General features: G+C 39.7%; 1 protein-coding gene across 1 annotated transcript in view; it reads right to left on the bottom strand.

Moving 5' to 3' along the window:
- Positions 1-7,015: 7,015 nt before the first annotated feature.
- Positions 7,016-22,874, bottom strand: part of LOC133632573 (coiled-coil domain-containing protein 158-like) — a 41,964-nt gene continuing 26,105 nt past the window's right edge. The window contains exons 12-18 of the mRNA XM_062025056.1: positions 19,057-19,215; positions 18,787-18,879; positions 12,538-12,645; positions 12,248-12,378; positions 7,779-7,832; positions 7,659-7,708; positions 7,016-7,477 (exon numbers count right to left, since the gene is read on the bottom strand). Coding sequence (XP_061881040.1) covers positions 7,356-7,477; positions 7,659-7,708; positions 7,779-7,832; positions 12,248-12,378; positions 12,538-12,645; positions 18,787-18,879; positions 19,057-19,215 — 717 coding nt within the window. The 3' untranslated portion in view covers positions 7,016-7,355. The remainder of the gene's footprint in view (positions 7,478-7,658; positions 7,709-7,778; positions 7,833-12,247; positions 12,379-12,537; positions 12,646-18,786; positions 18,880-19,056; positions 19,216-22,874) is intronic.

The following is a 22,874-nucleotide window of genomic DNA, read 5'->3' as shown; positions in this document are numbered from 1 at the left end:
TCAGCGTCGCTAGTGGACAAAATGGGACGAATTTTAGCGATATTACAGGGATGAAATAATTGATTCTCGATTCAGAATCGATACTTTTTAATAACATTGGATGCCAGTCCTATAATTAACTAGAGTCCTCCATAAAATGGATAAACACCTCAGATCAATTTCTATATTGAAAACTGGTTTAATTTCAGAAAATGCTTACCAAACATTTCATAAAGTCAAATACAAATAAGGCAACTAGAGAACTATCCAACACTTACCTTTTCTAAAGTAAATCAGTACAGCTGATATGGGCATCTACAGCAACAATATGATTTGCCTGAATAGCTGGACAGGATAGACTAGATCTTTTTTTTTTTTTAAATACACTACCGTTCAAAAGTTTGGGGTCACATTAAAATGTCCTTATTTTTCAATGAAGATAACTTTAAACTAGTCTTAACTTTAAAGAAGTACACTCTATACATTGCTAATGTGGTAAATGACTATTCTAGCTGCAAATGTCTGCTTTTTGGTGCAATATCTACATAGGTGTATAGAGGCCCATTTCCAGCAACTATCACTCCAGTGTTCTAATGGTACAATGTGTTTGCTCATTGGCTCAGAAGGCTAATTGATGATTAGAAAACCCTTGTGCAATCATGTTCACACATCTGAAAACAGTTTAGCTCGTTACAGAAGCTACAAAACTGACCTTCCTTTGAGCAGATTGAGTTTCTGGAGCATCACATTTGTGGGGTCAATTAAACGCTCAAAATGGCCAGAAAAAGAGAACTTTCATCTGAAACGCGACAGTCTATTCTTGTTCTTAGAAATGAAGGCTATTCCACAAAATTGTTAGGGTGACCCCAAACTTTTGAACGGTAGTGTACATATTTAAAATAAATAAAGAATTGCTACAAATAAGAATCACGATTAATCTGAAAACTTTTTTTTTGACAATCCTATCATTAACTACTACAGTACGGTAAATGGCGTCCGCGTGGCCCTACCGTCTTCCTTCTCTGCTCATGCTCCACCAACAAGTCACCAGTAAAGATAAAAGTGATGCTATTTGTTTGTTTGGCCATTTTTGTCATCATTTATATGCATTTCACATTGATCCTTGCATGTATAACTATAGTTATTCATCCTCAAACTTCATTACATTTGTTTGTAGCTTGTTTAAAAAGTGAAGAATATTGAAGTTGTTTAATTTTATCTATATGGGGCCTTCTGGGGAACAAAGTTGTGTAAAACAATACGATGCAACAATAATATTAAGCATTGTAAGATCTTAGCACCTACTTAGCAGACACTTAAATGTCTTCCACTCGTTGATTCGTGCTAGAACAACAAAATAATCGTAAATATAGACGGCAGTGTAATTACTGCTGCAAGCTGAGATGTTTTGATTTCCCCACTTGTGTGATGAGTTTCTGGTTGTGGTAGACCCAGACATGTGCACAAACATGTCTCAATTCCCCCCCTACGCTTGCCGAGGAGCAGGAGGACCGCACAGGGCCAAGGAATAGCAGACTAAAACATGAAACATCTGTTGAAAGAAAACTTTAGTCCAACGATTGGAGTACCTCATGAATAACAACAAATCCTATTGACCCTACTGAAATGTAATGGTTCCTTATTTACATGATGATATTTCTTTAGGAGGCGGTCGTGATACTTGACCACATTGTTAGCAGCTTGCTTTCGGCAAGACATTAAATATACAAACCGCGCAAATTAGAAAAGCAGGGCTTAACTCCCGATAGTAAAAAAATCTATCCTGATCAGTCCCCAAATTTAAAGGCCTACAGAAAGCCACTACTACCGACCACGCAGTCTGATAGTTTATACATCAATGATGAAATCTTAACATTGCAACACATGCCAATACGGCCGGGTTAACTTATAAAGTGCAATTTTAAATTTCCTGGGAAATATCCGGCTGAAACGTCTTGGTATGATGACGTATGCACGTGACGTAGTCAGTTAAACGGAAGTATTGGTATCCCGTAGAATCCTATACAAAAAGCTCTGTTTTCATTTCATAATTCCACAGTATTCTGGACATCTGTGTTGGTGAATCTTTTGCAATTTGTTTAATGAACAATGGAGACTGCAAAGAAAAAAGTTGTAGGTGGGATCAGTGTATTAGCAGCGGACTACAGCAACACAACCAGGAAGACAGAGATGGATAGCAGACGTGTTAGCCGCCGAACTCACCTTAACTTCCTCCGTCTCGCCGACCGCATCTGTGATCGGATGAAGTCCTTCGTCGCACCGTCGATCGCTGGAACGCAGGTGAGCACGGGTGTTGATGAGCAAATGAGGGCTGGCGTAGGTGGAGAGCTAATGTTTTTAGCATAGCTCTGTGAGGTCCGGTTGCTAAGTTAGCTTCAATGGCGTCGTTAGCAACAGCATTGTTAACCTTCGCCAGCCTGGAAAGCATTAACCGTGTATTTACATGTCCATGGTTTAATAGTATTGTTGATTTTCTATCTATCCTTCCAGTCAGGGGTTTATTTATTTTGTTTCTATATGCAGTTAAGCATGATGCTATCACGCTAGCTCGTAGCTAAAGTGCTTCACCGATGTATTGTCGTGGAGATAAAAGTCACTGTGAATGTCCATTTCGCGTTCTTGACTCTCATTTTCAAGAGGATATAGTATCCGAGGTGGTTTAAAATACAAATCCGTGATCCACAATAGAAAAAGGAGAGTGTGTGGAATCCAATGAGCCAGCTTGTACCTAAGTTACGGTCAGAGCGAAAAAAAGATATGTTTGCACTGCATTCTAGTCCGTCACTCTAACGTTCCTCATCCACGAATCTTTCATCCTCGCTCAAATTAATGGGGTAATTGTCGCTTTCTCAGTCCGAATCGCTCTAGCTGCGTTGAAAACAATAGGAAAATATGAGGAAGCGAACAACCGACTACGTCACGCTACTTCCGGTACAGGCAAGGCTTTTTTTTTATCAGAGACCAAAAGTTGTGAACTTTATCGTCATTGTTCTATACTAAATCCTTTCAGCAAAAATATGGCAATATCGCGAAATGATCAAGTATGACACATAGAATGGATCTGCTATCCCCGTTTAAATAAAAAAAATTCATTTCAGTAGGCCTTTAATCAACTATTCCATATCCCATTTCTGACATTTCCTGAAAGTTTCGTGAATATCCGCCCATAACTACCCTAATTACCGCACAGTAAAGCGCACCTAAATGCAAGCCACACCCACTTTTTTTTTTGTTGCGCATTTTATTTAGTACATGCACACACAAATTAAAACATGAAATATATACACAGGTGCGTGTTTATTCACAAATTTAACAAAAGACAGTGCCTGTAAGACAACATACAGTAGCCTACTCGAAAGTCATTGAGCACAATCTTCATTCTCCTCCTCCTCCAACATGTATTGGTCTGATGTGAGTAAATGAGAAGCTTGTGAACCCGGAAAAAATCCATAAAACAGCCGCATCATCGTATAAGCCACAGGGTTTAAAGCGTGGGGAAAAAAAGTTGTGACTTATAATACAGAAATTACGGTAGCTAACTAGCTCAGTGACAGAAAAACCAACGGCAATGATTACATAACCCAGTGTTTCCCACACATTCATTTATTTGTGGCGGCCCGCCACGAAAGAATTACGTCCGCCACAAAAAAATAAAATAAAATAAAATAAATTTTAAAAAATAATAAATGTTTTTTTTTGTTTTTTTTTGTCCTCTCCAGCTTTTCAGGCAAATCATATAGTTGATGTAGATGCCCATATCGGCTGTTCAGATTTACTTTACAAAAGAGAAGTGTAGGATACTTCTCTTGTTGCCTTATGTGTATTTGACTTTATTAAATGTATTTATATTAGAAACACAACATGTGTATATAACAAAGGGTGCAAAGTCTGCAGGCAGTAGGAAACACATGGTTAAGTGTAGGGAGTAAAACTGATAGCAGTCTAAAGTTCAAGAATTTTGGAGCTCTTTGTTCAGTGGATCAGATGTTTGATGAAGCTCTGTGTCTATCTACCACTACTACTGTTTTCTGTTTATTTGTTACTGACTGTGGCAGGACACCTCTGCCTCTGTTTCACTTTATGTTGCTGGTAAATAATATGGTTGTAGTAGTAGGCTAAAGTTAAATGATTTAGTATGCACTAATTAAAGGGGCAGAGCTTTATGAGACATTTTAGCTTTTATATTTTATAAGATATATTTTTTGTAAGAACCACAATTAATAAATATATTTCAGTGAATAACTTATTGTTCAAATCTGTATATAAATATGTACATAAAGTGCTGTAATTATGGATGGATGGATGTCCGTTTAAAACAAAACTGTTATTATTAATTAGTAAGTATACATTTTTTAGCCTTTTTAGAGAAAATCGTATCATTGTAGTAAATTATGCAAATTACTCGATGATGTCATGGTGACCACGCCCATAGCCACGCCCCCACCGCCACAGGTATCTTGGCAGTTTATGGGAAACACTGCATAACCGCCTGGTGGAAGTAATAGTCAAGTCAAGTCAAGTCAACTTTATTTATATAGCACATTTTCAACAACTTTTTAGATTGAACCAAAGTGCTTTACAGGTTAAAAAAAGCATGGAGCAAACAAAAAACAAAAAAAACAAAAAACTAAGCAAAACAAAAAAAACAAACAAAGAACATAAACAATGAGTGTGCTAAACAAGATAGTGCAAATGCAATACGGTAAAAGGGGTCGAATAAAAAGTTTAAAAAATTTGCAGAATAAAAAAATAATAATAATAAAAGTGCGACAAATTGAAAAATACAACTAAAGCGAAGGGGTGGGGTGGGGGCGGGGGACTACAAATGGTGGCCTAATGGGCGGACTCAGCTCGGGTCAAAGGCCAACGAGAAGAGGTAGGTCTTAAGGAGGGTTTTGAAGACCCCCAGGCTCCGGGCTGACCTAATGTGGAGGGGAAGGCTGTTCCAGAGCTTAGGGGCGGCAACGGAAAAGGCTCTGTCCCCTCTGGTCTTTAGCCTGGATCTGGGGACCGCCAAAAGCATTTGGTCAGCTGACCTCAAGGCTCTAGACGAGGTATGGTGATGCAGCAGCTCGGTCAAGTATTGTGGGGCCAGACCATTTAGGGATTTAAAAACAATTAAAAGTAATTTAAAATCAATGCGGTGACGGACAGGGAGCCAGTGGAGTGAGGCCAGCACTGGGGTGATGTGCTCGCGTTTTTTGGTACTGGTGAAGAGACGGGCAGCCGCGTTTTGCACAAGCTGCAAACGGCGGAGTGATGCCTGATCAATGCCAGCGTACAGTGAGTTATTGTTGTCTAGCCGGTGTGTGATGAAGGCGTGGATAGCAGTCTCCAGGTCGCTCTGGGAGAGATAGGCCTTGGTCTTTGCTAGGGTTCTGAGATGGTAAAAGCTGGTACTAACCACTGAGCTGACCGGTTTGGTGAATTTGAAGGCACTATCAAAGATCACACCGAGATTTCTCATGGAGGACCGGATGTTTACACCCAGAGGACCTAGAGCACTGACAAACGAGACTGGAGATGTATCGCCGAAGATGATTATCTCGGTCTTGCTCTCTTTAAGGTTGAGGAAGTTAGCACTCATCCATGCTTTAATGTCAGTCAGACAGTCAAGCAATGCCATACAAGACTGAATACATTCGCCATCATTGTGAATGTGATGTATTATGTGAAGCGCTTTGGGTATGGTTTCAGGTATAGTAAAGCACTGTATAAATACAGACCATTTACCATTTTAAATTCGTTCTCATCTAGAGCAGTGTTGGGCCGCCAAAAAATATCTGTTTCTCAACTGTAAGCTGTATTAAGGGTTGGAATTGGGGGATAAATCACCAAAAATGATTCCCGGGTGCGGCCACCACTGCTGCTCCCTGCTCCCCTCACCTCCCAGGGGGTGAGCAGGGGTGATGGGTCAAATGCAGAGAATAATTTCGCCACACCTAGTGTGTGTGTGACAATCATGAGTACCTTAACTTTAACTTTATGGGCCGCAGCAGCACTCGGTTGTAATACACTTTTTCACCACTTGTGGCAGTAATGACAATCTCAAACAAACAGAAGGAGTCTGGAGCTAAAGTCATCGAGAAATGTCTTAATTAAGCACAACAATTTTTTGCACTTTAATTTCACTTCATTTAAGAAACATATATATTAATTTAGTTAGATTTTTTATTTATTTTAGCACCATTTAATTGTATGTATATTTATTTTTCATCCGTTTTAATGAGTCCCCTCTTTCGCAGTATATTCGAATAGTATTTATTTTTGTAATCAGCCTAACCTGAGCCTTGATAATAATCTTTGTGATTAAGACATGCTTTCATATCATTTGACAAGGCTTATCCTGTTAAACTGTAAGTAGGTTAGATATCATTCTTGAGTATGATTCAAATCAAGAGTAAGATCACTAAATCAGGGTCAATATTTGAGTGGGCTCTCTGGAGCAAAAAAGTTGAGCCCTGAGGTCAAAAAGGTTATGAGTGCCTGATTTACGGGATCTTTGATTGGCATTTTTGCAGTAGATTTCTAAAAAAGAGCAGAGCGCCCCTGTGATGTAGAGGATCTTTGGCCAGCATTTTTGCAGTTTATTGCAAAGAGCAGCATAGCACTCCTCGCACATACGGGATCTTTGAGTAACGTACACTACCGTTCAAAAGTTTGGGGTCACCCAAACAATTTTGTGGAATAGCCTTCATTTCTAAGAACAAGAATAGACTGTCGAGTTTCAGATGAAAGTTCTCTTTTTCTGGCCATTTTGAGCGTTTAATTGACCCCACAAATGTGACGCTCCAGAAACTCAATCTGCTCAAAGGAAGGTCAGTTTTGTAGCTTCTGTAACGAGCTAAACTGTTTTCAGATGTGTGAACATGATTGCACAAGGGTTTTCTAATCATCAATTAGCCTTCTGAGCCAATGAGCAAACACATTGTACCATTAGAACACTGGAGTGATAGTTGCTGGAAATGGGCCTCTATACACCTATGTAGATATTGCACCAAAAACCAGACATTTGCAGCTAGAATAGTCATTTACCACATTAGCAATGTATAGAGTGTATTTCTTTAAAGTTAAGACTAGTTGAAAGTTATCTTCATTGAAAAGTACAGTGCTTTTCCTTCAAAAATAAGGACATGTCAATGTGACCCCAAACTTTTGAATGGTAGTGTATATATTTTTCAAAATAGCACAGCGCCACTATCACATTTCATGCATTCATGACCATGTTAGCCACTTGCTGAAGTAAAGTGTTTATGTTATGATATTCCTTGCATTAAAGTGCCAAAGTCCATAACTTATTATGTACACATTTAACACTTACTGAGCCATCTTCAGGACTGCTGTTGTTGTGTCGGTCAGCTGTGCGCAGGGTCAGAGGTCAGAAGAGCGTGCACAGGTGACCTGCGGCCCGATAACAGCCGCCGCGGGGGGGAGAACGTGTTCTTCGTTGCGCTCGCCAGAGCTGACCGCATGTGACCTCGGGAGTCAGAATGTGCAAGTTAATAGGCTATCTTTTTTTTCTCCCTTTTTGGTTGTGTAATGAAATAAGAATGATTCTTATATTCAGGTTTTATATTAATCAGCAGAGACTTTTTCTAGGAAGTTATCGATGCCAGGACAAATGATTGATTGCATTAAAAAAAGGATTTAGCACTCACTGTCTCTCATTGTGTCAAGCTCGGCCATCTTCTTAGGGAAATGAGGCTCGCTGTACGCACAGACAGTCACAAGTTGAACATGGCGGCGCCGATTTAAGGCTGAGAAAAGGTTGCTTTTACCCGCGGTACGTTTTTTCTCTGTGAGCTGCTTTGTAGGCCTTGACCTCCTCGATGCTGCAAAACAATAAAACACGATGAGTGAGAACAATAAGAAATAAGTTGCACAAGGCCAATGTCACACAGAAGAAATGACTCCCTATATGTGGCCTAAGTGGCCACTATGAGCCGCCATATACCCTGACGTCAGCAGTTGGTGACCGGCCTTGGGGCTTTATCTTTACCCTTTTAGTTGCGCTTAGGAAAATAAAGGAGCTGTTTGTGTAAGATTGTGCTCAAGAAATTAGCAACTTATGTTATCACTTGTGAAAAGTTAAGGTAGACGGCTTTATTGTTGTTACCTTTTACTATTAACAGTGGTGAACTTCTTTTCACGTTTGTAAAGGTGGGTAGTGATGTCCCCCCCGACTCTCAAAAGTCTGAAAACTAGAGATGTCCGATACTATCAGACTGCCGATATTATCGGCCGATAAATGCTTTAAAATGTAATATCGGCACTGCCTTTGCGTGCCGGCCCAATCACATAATATCTACGGCTTATCACACACACGAGTGAATGCAATGCATACTTGGTCAACAGCCATACAGGTCACACTGAGGGTGATCGTATAAACAACTTTAACACTGTTACAAATATGCGCCACACTGTGAACCCACACCAAAAAAGAATGACAAACACATTTCGGGAGAACATCCGCACCGTAACACAACATAAACACAACAGAACAAATACCCAGAGCCCCTTGCAGCACTAACTCTTCCGGGACGCTAAAATACACTACCGTTCAAAAGTTTGGGGTCACCCAAACAATTTTGTGGAATATCCTTCATTTCTAAGAACAAGAATAGACTGCTGAGTTTCAGATGAAAGTTCTCTTTTTCTGGCCATTTTGAGCGTTTAATTGACCCCACAAATGTGATGCTCCAGAAACTCAATCTGCTCAAAGGAAGGTCAGTTTTGTAGCTTGTAACGAGCTAAACTGTTTTCAGATGTGTGAACATGATTGCACAAGGGTTTTCTAATCATCAATTAGCCTTCTGAGCCTATGAGCACACACATTGTACCATTAGAACACTGGAGTGATAGTTGCTGGAAATGGGCCTCTATACACCTATGTAGATATTGCACCAAAAACCAGACATTTGCAGCTAGAATAGTCATTTACCACATTAGCAATGTATAGAGTGTATTTCTTTAAAGTTAAGACTAGTTTAAAGTTATCTTCATTGAAAAGTACAGTGCTTTTCCTTCAAAAATAAGGACATTTCAATGTGACCCCAAACTTTTGAACGGTAGTGTATACACCCCCCGCTACCCCCCGCTACCCCCCCCCCCAGCCCCGCACACCTCAACCCCGCCCCTACCCCCCCAACCCCCGCCCACCTCAACCTCTTCATGCTCTCTTAGGGAGAGCATGTCCCAAATTCCAAGCTGCTGTTTTGAGGCATGTTAAAAAAAATAATGCACTTTGTGACTTCAATAATAAATATGGCAGTGCCATGTTGGCATTTTTTTCCATAACTTGAGGTGATTTATTTTGGAAAACCTTGTTACATTGTTTAATGCATCCAGCGGGGCATCACAACAAAATTAGGCATAATAATGTGTTAATTCCACGACTGTATGTATCGGTATCGGTTGATATCGGAATCGGTAATCAAGAGTTGGACAATATCGGAATATCGGATATCGGCAAAAAAGCCATTATCGGACATCTCTACTGAAAACCTTAAATAAACACTGTGGGGTCTTTTGTTTTTAAAGTTAAGTTAGATAGTGGCTTGGCACATACAGTATTTACCATGCAAACCACCAAGTTTTTATATTTTGATATTGACAGTGGTTAACTTTTTACACTTTTTAGTAGGGGTGTCCTGGTCTGATATTAATATAGGTCAGAGTAGTTTTGGATTATATCGTTTTGCATCTGAACTCTCCATTACAAGCAGTCCTGCAGCGCGATTACTTGTGCAAAACTGGACAGCCAGTTAACCTCTAAATGACCTCCTATAAGCACACACGTTCTTGTATTTTAGTCAGGTCATTCACAAAAGGTAAACATGCTAGGCTATTGGCTAATAAGAACGAGTAGCTACACAATAACGTGCAAGCTTGACATTAATAATTGTCCCTAATTGAACAATATTGCAGTCTTAAACACTACATTTGTCAATATAAACAAGTATCAAATAGTTAGTGTGGGGGGGGGGGGCGTGGTCGGCGCGCCTCCTGCGGGAAGGGAGTGTGTATGGCCCGGCTTCGAAGCCCAGCTGGCAGGTGAGTAGGCCACGCCTCCTGCGGGAAGGGAGTGTGTATGGCCCGGCTTCGAAGCCCAGCTGGCAGGCGAGTAGGCCACGCCTCCTGCGGGAAGGGAGTGTGTATGGCCCGGCTTCGAAGCCCAGCTGGCAGGTGAGTAGGCCACGCCTCCTGCGGCAAGGGAGTGTGTATGGCCCGGCTTCGAAGCCCAGCTGGCAGGTGATTGGACAACCAGCCCCGGCTGGGCAATCTACTCACCTGCCAGCTGGGCTTCGAAGCCGGGCCATACACACTCAATTCCCGCAGGAGGCGCGCCGACCACGCCCCCCTCCAAAGTTAGTCTCCCAGGCAGAAGAAAGTATCCAGTAACAAACGTGTCCGCATCATTAAACTTACTGCATCATGAGCTTAACTGAATTATTGTGACCATTGGAGAACCTATTATGCAAAACCAACTTTTTTTACCCGTTGGTATCTGTTTTTGTATATTTGAGTCCCGAAAATGTGAAATCAAACCACGGAGGCATGGCGTTTTACCCTAAAAGTCATTGTTCCTTCTTTTTTCTCTATCCTCTTGTTGTGGGGCAGACTGGCTCATACAAGCACATGCATCCTCCGCTGTAGCCATTTCTAATACAAAGTAGTGTACAGTTCTGACTTATATCTGTCAGTAGACTCCGTATGGAAGCACTAAAAACTACAACAAGGCTGACAGGAAGCAGACGCTCTCGAAGTGGAGGCACGTAAACAAGGCCGCCCATCCTGAAGAGACGGTCAGAAAGGGACTTAAAAACGATCTGTAAAACATAATATGGAAGTTTTTGACCTAAGAATTCCTGTTACATGTTGTGCAGACCACAAGAAGTATTTTAAATAGAGATGTCCGATAATGGCTTTTTTTGCCGATATCCGATATTCCGATATTGTCCAACTCTTGAATACCGATTTCGATATCAACCGATACCGATATATACAGTTGTGGAATTAACACATTATTATGCCTAATTTTGTTGTGATGCCCCGCTGGATGCATTAAACAATATAACAAGGTTTTCCAAAATAAATCAACTCAAGTTATGGAAAAAAATGCCAACATGGCACTGCCATATTTATTATTGAAGTCACAAAGTGCTTTTTTTTTAAAAAATGCCTCAAAAAAGCAGCTTGGAATTTGGGACATGCGCTCCCTGAGAGAGCATGAGGAGGTTGAGGTGGGCGGGATTGGGAGTAGCGGGGGGTGTATATTGTAGCGTCTCGGAAGAGTTAGTGCTGCAAGGGGTTCTGGGTATTTGTTGTGTCGTGTTTATGTTGTGTTACGGTGCGGATGTTCTCCCGAAATGTGTCTGTCATTCTTGTTTGGTGTGGGTTCACAGTGTGGCGCATATTTGTAACACTGTTAAAGTTGTTTATACAGTCACCCTCAGTGTGACCTGTATGGCTGTTGACCAAGTATGGATGCATTCACTTGTGTGTGTGAAAAGCCGTAGGTATTAAGTGATTTGGCCGGCACGCAAAGGCAGTGCCTGAAAGGTTTATTGGCGCTCTGTACTTCTCCCTACGTCCGTGTACCACTCCGTACAGCAACGTTTTAATAAGTCATGAATTTTACTTTTTGAAACCGATACCGATAATTTCCGATATTACATTTTAAAGCATTTATCGGCCGATTATAACGGCAGCCCGATATTATGGGACATCTCTAGTTTTAAATGTAGAAAACAATCATAATATGAGCCCTTTAAAGACAGTATAAGTCCATTCCAGATTGTTAATAATAAATAGGTTCGTTTTTTTCATATCCACCATTGTTCTGTGTGAGTAATGTAACTTGTTGAAGCCTTTTATAACATTCCAAACTACACAATAAAATGTATGATGAATACTCTAGGAAGTGAAAAAGACATCCCCCTCCCTACTCATTATGTTCACGTTACCAGAATCATTGAATGTAAATTCAAAGGTTTGACCTCAATAACTATTTCCATTATTTCTTACGGGAGAAACCGTTCGACCAGCATCCTGGAATGGATTATTATTTTTACTGTATTTCGCTCTAAAGTCCGTCTAATCTTATGTGGCAGCCATACACCTCCTCCTTTCATACAATGACTTCCTCTCTCTTCTACTTTGTAGCATCACATGTTTTTTTCCCTTCCAAACAGCCTGAGAACAAAGCTAATCCTCCTAGTGTATGTGAAGCGGAGGCCAAACGTACAATGCGGGTCTGTGCGTTCTCGCCGGCGGGGACCTCCTCCCGGGGGCGGCGCCGTTGTCTGTGGGTGGTCCTCCTCCCAGGTTCTGTGAGAGCGCTCCTAGCCGGCCCAGGGCGAGGCTCTCCCGCCGCTCCTTGCAGAAGGAGAAAGGAGAGACAACGTCAACGTATTACCCAGGTGACCTAGGCGTCCTGCAGGAATGTACGGTGCGGTAAAGGCCGAGCAGATGTGCTGAGTCGGCCAAAATAAACACTGATGAGCGCGCAGATATAAGAGCGATACATATTGTTACCTTGATCTGGGCGTTGCAGGCGTCCTGGGTGGAGGGATGAAGATCACCGAGTGCAGTCAAGGTCGGCGAGTCCAGTCCAGGTGGAGTTACGTTTGGACCTTGGAACTCCTGCGGATAACACACACAATATTCCTCGATATAGGGGAGCGACATTATTTACCCATGGTGTTTATTTTACAGTACCCTGTGACTGAGGGCCAGGATGGATCATTCCATGACATAAGAGCAGAAAGCACCTAAATCAGGGGTGTCCACACTTTTTGACTGGGTTTGAAAAAATTTGGCCGGGGGCTGAAAGCCGACTGCATGCAAAGTAATATATATACAGTGTTTCCCACACATTCATTTATTTGTGGCGGCCCGCCACGAAAGAATTACGTCCGCCACAAATATAATTATTATTATTATTTTTTTTTTGGCCTGTCCAGCTTCTCAGGCAAATTATATAGTTGATGTAGATGCCCATATAGGCTGTTCAGATTTACTTTACAAAAGACAAGTGTAGGATACTTCTCTTGTTGCCTTATTTGTATTTGACCACTACCGTTTTCTGTTTATTTGTTACTGACTGTGGCAGGACACCTCTGCCTCTGTTTCACTTTATGTTGCTGGTAAATAATATGGTTGTAGTAGTAGGCTAAAGTTAAATTATTTAGTATGCACTAATTAAAGGGGCAGAGCTTTAAGAGACATTTTAGCTTTTATATTTTATAAGATATATTTTTTGTAAGAACCACAATTAGTAAATATATTTCAGTGAATAACTTATTGTTCAAATCTGTTTATAAATATGTACATAAAATGTTGTAATTATATTGTAAAATGGATGGATGGATGGACGTTTAAAACAAAACTGTTATTAATTAGTAAGTATACATTTTTTGAGCCTTTTTAGAGAAAATCATATTATTGTAGTAAATTATGCAAATTACTCGATGATGTCATGGTGACCACGCCCATAGCCACGCCCCCACCGCCACAGGTATCTTGGCAGTTTATGGGAAACACTGTATATATATATATATATATATATATATATATATATATATATATATATATATATATATATATATATATATATATATATATATATATATATACATATTTATTTATTTATTTATTATTATAATAATATAATGGATATATAATTAATAATTATTATAATTGGTTTGTGGAGGGGGGCGTGGCCTGCCGCGGAACGGGGTGTGCAAAGACCGGCCTCGAAGACAGCGACAGGTGAGTAGATGGCCCAAGTGGGCCTTGTTATCTAATCACCTGCCGCCTTTATTAGCAGCAGCCGGAATGAGACAGGGGAGTTGGAGTTGGAGCCAGGGAGAGACGCGGGACTGAAACGAAAACATATATTGCTGGAAAGCAATCGCTGCGGGTGTGCATGCAAATAAAAGACTGTATTCAAACTATCTACCGGGCTCCCGAAGATCTGTCGGCCAGGAGAACCCACCCAAGAGGGAAACCTTCACATGGGTATTCCGAGTATATATGAAAATTCGACCCCTACCTTGTTTACTTCCGTGACGACAAACTTAAAGTTTTTTAATCAACCAGCAATATGAAGCAGCTAAAATGCGCCAAACATGGATAAGCGTGGAGAGTGATTAGCATTTTCCCCATCATCCCTTGGAATGGATTTAAATGGGTGTACTTTTGATTTGTTTTACGCTGATTTAAGTTATTTTTTATAATATCCACAAAGTTTAATGAATGAGCAGGTTGTGTGGCCATGTTTGTTGAATTTTTGTGCTGGTTGAAATTTTTTCTGCACCATGACTAGGGAAGGTTTTTGGGATATGGTCATATAAGTAAATGCTGTGCATGTTTTTATGTTGATGTGCAATTAATGGCAAATGACTTGACTTACTTTTGTTAGCAAAATGGCAGCTATCAGACCTCTGCCTATTTATAATTGCTTTTTGGATTTAAACTCGGCGGGCATTGAAGACGTCCGTGGGCTGTAGATTAAATCTATCAGAATTGGGTGTAACCGCCTGTTGCTCTCCATGTGAACCCGCAGTGTATTGACTTCATGTGTCTCGCCTTAAGGGTCTTCATGACTTTGACTGGGAGTTGAGGAGGATTCCAATTAGACTGCTAATGAATAAGTTGCAATAAAAAAGGACATTTACCATTCTGACGCTGGGGAAGTATCTGCACAATCTAATACAGTGTTTCCCAAACTTTAATTAAGTGGGGACTCATATTTCACATGAGGACATATCTTGCCGCACACAACAAAAATGTCAGAAATGCAGTAGTATATACACAATACAGTCGTCTCTGGCCACATCGCGCTTCAAATTTGTACATATTCTATATATTTTTGGCTTAAATTAAGCACTTTCAAGCATAAAATGGCAAAATTAGCTACATATATAAATACTACATAGAGTTGGGTACCTTTCACATTTGAACCGATATTGTACCAATTCCTGGTACCTGGAAATCGATACTAGTATTCAACCGTAGCGTATTTTTCAGACTATAAGGCGCACTTAAAGGCCTACTGAAAGCCACTACTACCGACCACGCAGTCTGATAGTTTATATATCAATGATGAAATCTTAACATTGCAACACATGCCAGTACGGCCGGGTTAACTTATAAAGTGCAATTTTAAATTTCCCGCGAAACTTCCGGTTGAAAACGTCTATGTATGATGACGTTTGCGCGTGACGTCAATGGTTGAAACGGAAGTATTCAGACCACATTGGATCCAATACAAAAAGCTCTGATTTCATCGTAAAATTCCACAGTACTCTGGACATCTGTGTTGGTGAATCTTTTGCAATTTGTTTAATGAACAATGAAGACTGCAAAGAAGAAAGCTGTAGGTGGGATCGGTGTATTAGCGGCGCACTACAGCAACACAACCAGGAGGACTTTGAGATGGATAGCAGACGCGCTATCCGATGCTAGCCGCCGACCGCATCTATGATCGGGTGAAGTCCTTAAGTCGCTTCGTCGATCGCTGGAACGCAGGTGAGCACGGGTGTTGATGAGCAGATGAGGGCTGGCGTAGGTGGAGCGCTAATGTTTTTATCATAGCTCTGTGAGGTCCCGTAGCTAAGTTAGCTTCAATGGCGTCGTTAGCAACAGCATTGTTAACCTTCGCCAGGCTGGAAAGCATTAACTGTGTAGTTACATGTCCATGGTTTAATAGTATTGTTGATTTTCTGTCTATCCTTCCAGTCAGGGGTTTATTTCTTTTGTTTCTATCTGCATTTAAGCCCGATGCTATCACGTTAGCTCCGTGAGTTCCCGTAGCTAAGTTAGCTTCAATGGCGTCGTTAGCAACAGCATTGTTAAGCTTCGCCAGGCTGGAAAGCATTAATCGTGTAGTTACATGTCCAGGGTTTAATAGTATTGTTGCTTTTCTGTCTATCCTTCCAGTCAGGGGTTTATTTATTTTGTTTCTATTTGCATTTAAGCCCGATGCTATCACGTTAGCTCCGTAGCTAAAGAGTTTCACGATGTATTGTCGCGGAGATAAAAGTCACTGTGAATGTCCATTTCGCGTTCTCGACTCTCATTTTCAAGAGGATATAGTATCCGAGGTGGTTTAAAATACAAATCCGTGATCCACAATAGAAAAAGGAGAAAGTGTGGAATCCAATGAGCCAGCTTGTACCTAAGTTACGGTCAGAGCGAAAAAAGATACGTCCTGCACTGCACTCTAGTCCTTCACTCTCACGTTCCTCATCCACAAATCTTTCATCCTGGCTCAAATTAATGGGGTAATCGTCGCTTTCTCGGTCCGAATCGCTCTCGCTGCTGGTGTAAACAATGGGGAAATGTGAGGAGCCTTTCAACCTGTGACGTCACGCTACTTCCGGTACAGGCAAGGCTTTTTTATCAGCGACCAAAACTTTATTGTCGATGTTCTCTACTAAATCCTTTAAGCAAAAATATGGCAATATCGCGAAATGATCAAGTATGACACATAGAATGGATCTGCTATCCCCGTTTAAATAAAACAAATTCATTTCAGTAGGCCTTTAAAAAATCCTCAAAAAATTGCCTGATGTACATATTAATTCTGGGTTCTGGTTGCGCTTACAGACCTCAAAGCAATTTTATTTGGTACATGGTGTGATAATTGTGACCAGTAGATGGCAGTCACATATAAGAGATACGTCCGGACTGCAAGTTGACGCCTGTTCAATAAAGGACGCTAGCAAGGGCCTGTACACAAGCAACACCACAACTTTGATATTTCATTGAGAATATGGAACATTATACGCGGCACTCGACAATCTGTCAAAATGTTTTAGTACGATTTTGGCAATCTACGAAGTCGCACCGCTTGATGGAGCGCAAAAATGAAAATTGTTGACCAAAGAACCACCATTACATGTTATGTAGACCACAAGAAAGTGTTTTAAATGTAGAAAAAAATCCATAATATGATTCATTGCGCCTTTTAATCCTGTGAGCCTTTTGTAAGAAAATAAACCTGAATAGACCTGCTCATCGGCAGTACGCCTTATAATACGCTGCACTCTGTGGTCCGAAAAATACACTTTGTGTGTGTTAATAAATGTCAATTGTTTGAAAAAAAATTTTTTAAATCACTTTTTTTTATTTAACATTTAATGAGGTCGTATGATGATGTTTTCACTACATTTTAAACACTTCCTTGTGTTCTACACAACATGTAATGGTGATTATTTGGTCAAAATGTTGCATAGATTATGTTTCACCAACCATTTTCAAGTCGCTTTCTGACCGTCTCTTCATGGTGCGCCGTTTTGAGGGCGGTCTTGTTTACATGCCTCCACTTCGACAGCGTCTTCTCCCCGACATCTTTGTTGTAGTTTTTAGTAGAGATGTCTGATAATATCGGCCTGCCGATATTATCGTCCGATAAATGCTTTACAATGTAACATCGGAAATTATCGGTATCGTTTTTTTTATTATCGGTATGGTTTTTTGGTTTTTTTTTTTTTTTATTAAATCAACATAAAAAACACAAGATACACTTATAATTAGTGCACCAACCCAAAAAACCTCCCTCCCCTATTTACACTCATTCACACAAAAGGGTTGTTTCTTTCTGTTATTAATATTCTGGTTCCTACATTATATATGAATATATATCAATACAGTCTGCAAGGGATACAGTCCGTAAGCACACATGATTGTGTGTGCTGCTGGTCCACTAATAGTACTAACCTTTAATAGTTAATTTTACTCATTTTCATTAATTACTAGTTTCTATGTAATTGTTTTTATATTGTTTTACTTTCTTTTTTATTCAAGAAAATGTTTTTAATTTATTTATCTTTTTTTATTTATTTAAAAAGGACCTTATCTTCACCATACCTGGTTGTCCAAATTAGGCATAATAATGTGTTAATTCCACAACTGTATATATCGGTATTGGTTGATATCGGTATCGGTAATTAAAGAGTTGGACAATATCGGAATATCGGATATCGGCAAAAAGCCATTATCGGACATCCCTAGTTTTTAGTGCTTCTATAGCGAGTCTACTGAAAAATATAAGTTAGAACTAAACGCTATTTTATATTAGAAAAGGCAACAGCGGAGGATGCATGTGCATGTACGAGCCACTCTGCCTCACAACAAGAAGACAGAGGAAAAGAAGGAGCTTATTGATTACAGCGCGGACTCGCGCAAAGCACTTTGGGTAAATTTCTACCAGGTACAATTGCGAACGTGGTCACATTTGGGACAAATTTTGGCACATCTATGAAAGAAGGCAAGATTGTTTTATAAATGGTTTGATTTCACATTGTCGGGACTTATGCAGATCCCAAATACACAAAAATAGTTACCAATAGCTACAAAAGGCTGGTTTTGCCTAGGGCTGCAACAACTAATCGATTAAATCAATTAAAATCGATTATAAAAATAGTTGGCGATTAATTTAGTCATCGATTCGTTGGATCTATGCTACGCGCATGCGCAGAGGAATTTAATTTTTTTTTTTAATAAACCTTTATTTATACACTGCAACATGTACAAACAGCTGAGAAACAATAATCAAAATAAGTATGGTGCCAGTATGCTGGTTTTTTTCAATAAAATACTGGAAAGGATAGAAATGTAGTTTTTCGGTTTTATCCGAGTATTAATCGATTAATCGAAGTAATAATCGACATATTAATCGATTATCAAATTAATCGTTAGTTGCAGCCCTAGTTTTGCTTAATAGGTCCCCTTTAAAATAATAGTTGTAAACCAAGAGTGGGTTGCTACAACCTCTACCTTCAAGTCCAGGATGTGTTTGAGTTTTAGGCGGAAGAACTCCTGCTCCTTCACCTGGATAAAATCTTGACAGTTGGCAAAGCTCTCGGCCATCTTTAGTAAGGATGCCCAAGAACACAACGAAGAGGAAAAACAGAAGAATGTAAACGATAAGCTGTGTATAAACCGCCAGTGTTTTATCTGGTTCCTGTCAGAAATACAGATAACAAAGTCTATTTGAACCAATTTTACTCTGGCAAATTAAAAGCAGAGTGAATGAACGAGGTGCACCTTGTGAAGGATGGCCTCCAGCTCGCCGATCCTCTCCCTTAAATGTTTGTCTTTGGCGCAGACGGCGTCCAGTTCGTGAGCAAGTTGCCTCTTCTCCTGCTTGACAAAGGCCAGCTGGCGGACCTGACGCCGGTTCTCCACGTCTTGGTAGGACCTCTCCTGAGAAGGGAGCCAGCGAGAAAAGCATACGTGTTGCTACTGCATTGCACACGTGTTGCTGCGGGACTCACACTGCAAAAAGTGAAATCTAAGTAAGATGAAATATCTCAAAATAAGGGTGATATTTGCTTATTTTCTGTCTGATAAGATAATTCTTCTCACTAAGCAGATTTTATGTTAGAGTGTTTTACTTGTTTTAAGTGTTTTGGTCCTAAATTATCTCAGTAAGATATTATAGCTTGTTGCTGAGATTTGATGAGCTATATTGAGTAAAACATGCTTGAAACTAGAATATCAACTGATGCAAAGTTGTGTCATCAACACTCACAAGTATAAAACTACTTTTTCAAAGTAATAATTTCTTATTTCAAGCATGAAAAAAAAATCATGACTTTGACACAATTGTGTCTCATAATTAAAACAGATGACAGCCAAATGGACTTTGCTGTTTTATTTTCAATGAAACAATAGAAAATAGGTACTCATATAGTAGTACAGTTGGCACAGTACAGTAAACTGACAGTTAATATTTAAACATTTAACATGTGGCTGTACATATGCACACTAATTGACTGAAAGAGCACGCACTTGGCGCGATTATGTCATGTTATCGATGGAAAAATGCATTTTTAGACAATAGGATTTGCCTGAGCGGCTAGGAGGCCCCGAGAGTAACAATCGGTTGCCTTGTTGCCTTTCCATTAAGAACAAATTAGTTTTTAGTATAAGTTTGCTGGTTTCAAGAAATGTAATGCCGAGCGCATTTCATTATGTCAAGATAATGGCACTAGAATTTACTTCATTTAAGAATATTTTTCAACATATTCAGCAAAAAGGTCTCGTTTTTTTTCTACAAAGAAAAGTGCACTTGTTATTAGTGAGAATATACTTATCTTAAGGTATTTTTGGGTTCATTGAAGTTAGCAAATTTTACTTGTTTTGGAAAGTCTTGACAAGCCAAATTTTCTTGTTTTATTGGCAGATAATTGTGCTTAGTTCAAGTAAAATACCCCTAAATTTATTTATTTTTTCTTGTTTTTGAACACTGACTTTTTGCAGTGCAAATGGAGAATTATTAGCTTTACCGAGGACGAAAGGTGTTGTTTGCGTTGGCGTTTGATGGTTAGGAGGATCATACAACTGATTTATGTTTGTGGAGGGCAAGGAACAATTTTGAATATGAAAAAAATGCGTCTAGAAATAGTTGGTTGTTTTTTTTTCCACTTTACTTGATTTTCGGTCCTCTCACATTGGGGCCAGGTGGTGCAGTGATCAACCACAACCAGCAGACTTTACTAAAGAAACATGCTTCTAAATAAGCCCCCCACAGGCTGTAAATAGCATAGAGATGATCATTTAGCACACAGGTGTCAAACTCAAGGCCCGGGGGCCAGATGTGGCCCGCCACTTCATTTTATTTGGCCCTCAAAAGCCTGGAAATAATATGTATCAATAAAGTACTGTAACTTTTCTTACTAAATGTAATTATTTGTTTCTATTTTGGGAGAAAAAAAATGTATGTACTCCATGCAATCGCAAACAATGTTAACTTAAATATTGTCTAATTATGCAAAAATGTAATTATCAAACATTCAAACCATTTTTTTAATAGTAATAAATACTAATAATAATAATTTCAAAGCAAGTTATCCATCAAATTGTGCAATGTAAAAGTAGCAATAGATTTTATGGTACACAATTGTGAAATTTACTGTGGTTGTTACAGCATTTTTCTCTAAATGAAAAAAACAGTACTTTTTTTTACTGTAATAAACTGTGGTGTCGTTTTGGCATTTACAGTAATCCACCAAAAAATCTACAGTTGTTGATTTGCAATAAAAAGCAAACAAAGAAACTGGCAACTCAGGTGCCAAAATTTTACTGTAATATTGCAGTTTCTTTTATTTACAGTAAAAAAACAAATGTAAATTCTACAGGAAAATTCTGTCAACCGAGCTGCCTTTTTTAAACCATAAAAACAGCAGTACTGTTTTTCCATTTACAGTAATATACACAACATTTGGAAGTGAAATTATTGCAACTTACCATAATTTTTTTACATTCGAATTAAAAAAAATCTACTAATAAAATGCATTAAAAAATTGTGTAATAATAGTATTCACTGTTAGAAAGCGGCCCTCTGGGGCCAAATATAACTGCGATGTGGCCCTCAGTGAAAACGACTTTGACACCTCTGATTTAGCAAGATGTCCAATAGGGGTGTTCAGAGTGCAGCCCGGGGGCCGTTTGCCACCCACATCTAATTTTTTTTATTGTCCCACAGCACATTATAAAAAGAAATCAAACATTAATAAACTGGAAAAGTGCCAGGCCCTATTTCTCAGAAGTAATAAAGTCTTATATCCAGGCGGTGATTCAGATTAGACCTTAAATGTTAACATGTCCCGTGTGGGGGGGTCGCATCTTTCTTCGTTCTCCCCGGATGCAGACGGACCACGCCGGATAAGACGTGCAGGTAGGGACATGATTATTAAAACAGAAAACAAGCAAAAGGAAAACGTGCCGATCGCACGGGAAGCTAAGGTAAACAACTAGCACAGGAATCATAGACTAGGAAACAAGAACTACCAACGTACGTGACTTTTGCATACAGCAAACAATGAAGCCAGACTGAGCGTGGCGAGAAAGGTGAATAAATAGCTCTCTGATTAGTGGCCGACAACAGGTGAGCGTGCCGACCACAAACCAGAGGCAGGTGAACCCAATTAATCCCCATGGAAACTAAAACAAACCCAGAGGTGCACAAACAGGAACTAAGGGAGTCCAAAACTAACAGAAAATAACAAAATATGATCCGGGCCACGGATCATGACAAAACAGTTGTTATTTATTTCGGATAGCTAATGAAAGTTTGATGAAATTCCACCCATAACTTTTTGAGTCATCGATAGCGGAACTAAATAATTTTGAAGGCTCTTGTCAGTCTCCATTTTTCTTGTCTCTATGGGTGGAGGCGGGGCTCCTAGCATGTACACACACAGAACTTGAAGCTCGTAATGCAAACGTAAGGTAACTTAATAGTAATGATCCGGATCAGCCATAAAATGCAATGACTTGTTCCTTTTGGACATTTCCTGAAACTTTAATGAAAACCGGCCCCCACTTTTTTAAGGGATCTACATCGTATTGATAGAAACACTCTTTCTTGTTGTTTCTTTGTCTCTGCTGGGCACACACACACAAACGTAAACGTACCTAAAAGCAGTAAAAAAAAAAGATCTGAATCAAGCCCAAAACCTAATCCGTTGTTCCTTACCGTATTTTGTAAATCTTCCTATAACTTTTTGAGTTATTTTGCTAGATAACTAGCTAGATTGCCAACTAACTAGCTAACTACCTGACAAACTAACAGCAACAATTACCTATGCCGAAAAAAAATAAACTGAATAAAGCCTCTTGACTGTCTCCACTATTGTTGTAAGTGAAAGTAGGGCCGCTTGCTTACACACGCGCGCGCGCACGCACATGCGCACGCCGCCCCCCACACACACACGAAAGTTGAAGCTTGTAACTAGAGATGTCCGATAATGGCTTTTTTGCCGATATCGGATATTCCGATATTGTCCAACTCTTAATTACCGATTCCGATATCAACCGATACATACAGTCGTGGAATTAACACATTATTATGCCTAATT

This window comes from Entelurus aequoreus, linkage group LG17, assembly GCF_033978785.1.
Source record: "Entelurus aequoreus isolate RoL-2023_Sb linkage group LG17, RoL_Eaeq_v1.1, whole genome shotgun sequence".
In the NCBI taxonomy this organism is placed as follows: domain Eukaryota; kingdom Metazoa; phylum Chordata; class Actinopteri; order Syngnathiformes; family Syngnathidae; genus Entelurus; species Entelurus aequoreus.
This window is presented reverse-complemented; position numbering and strand designations above follow the sequence as displayed.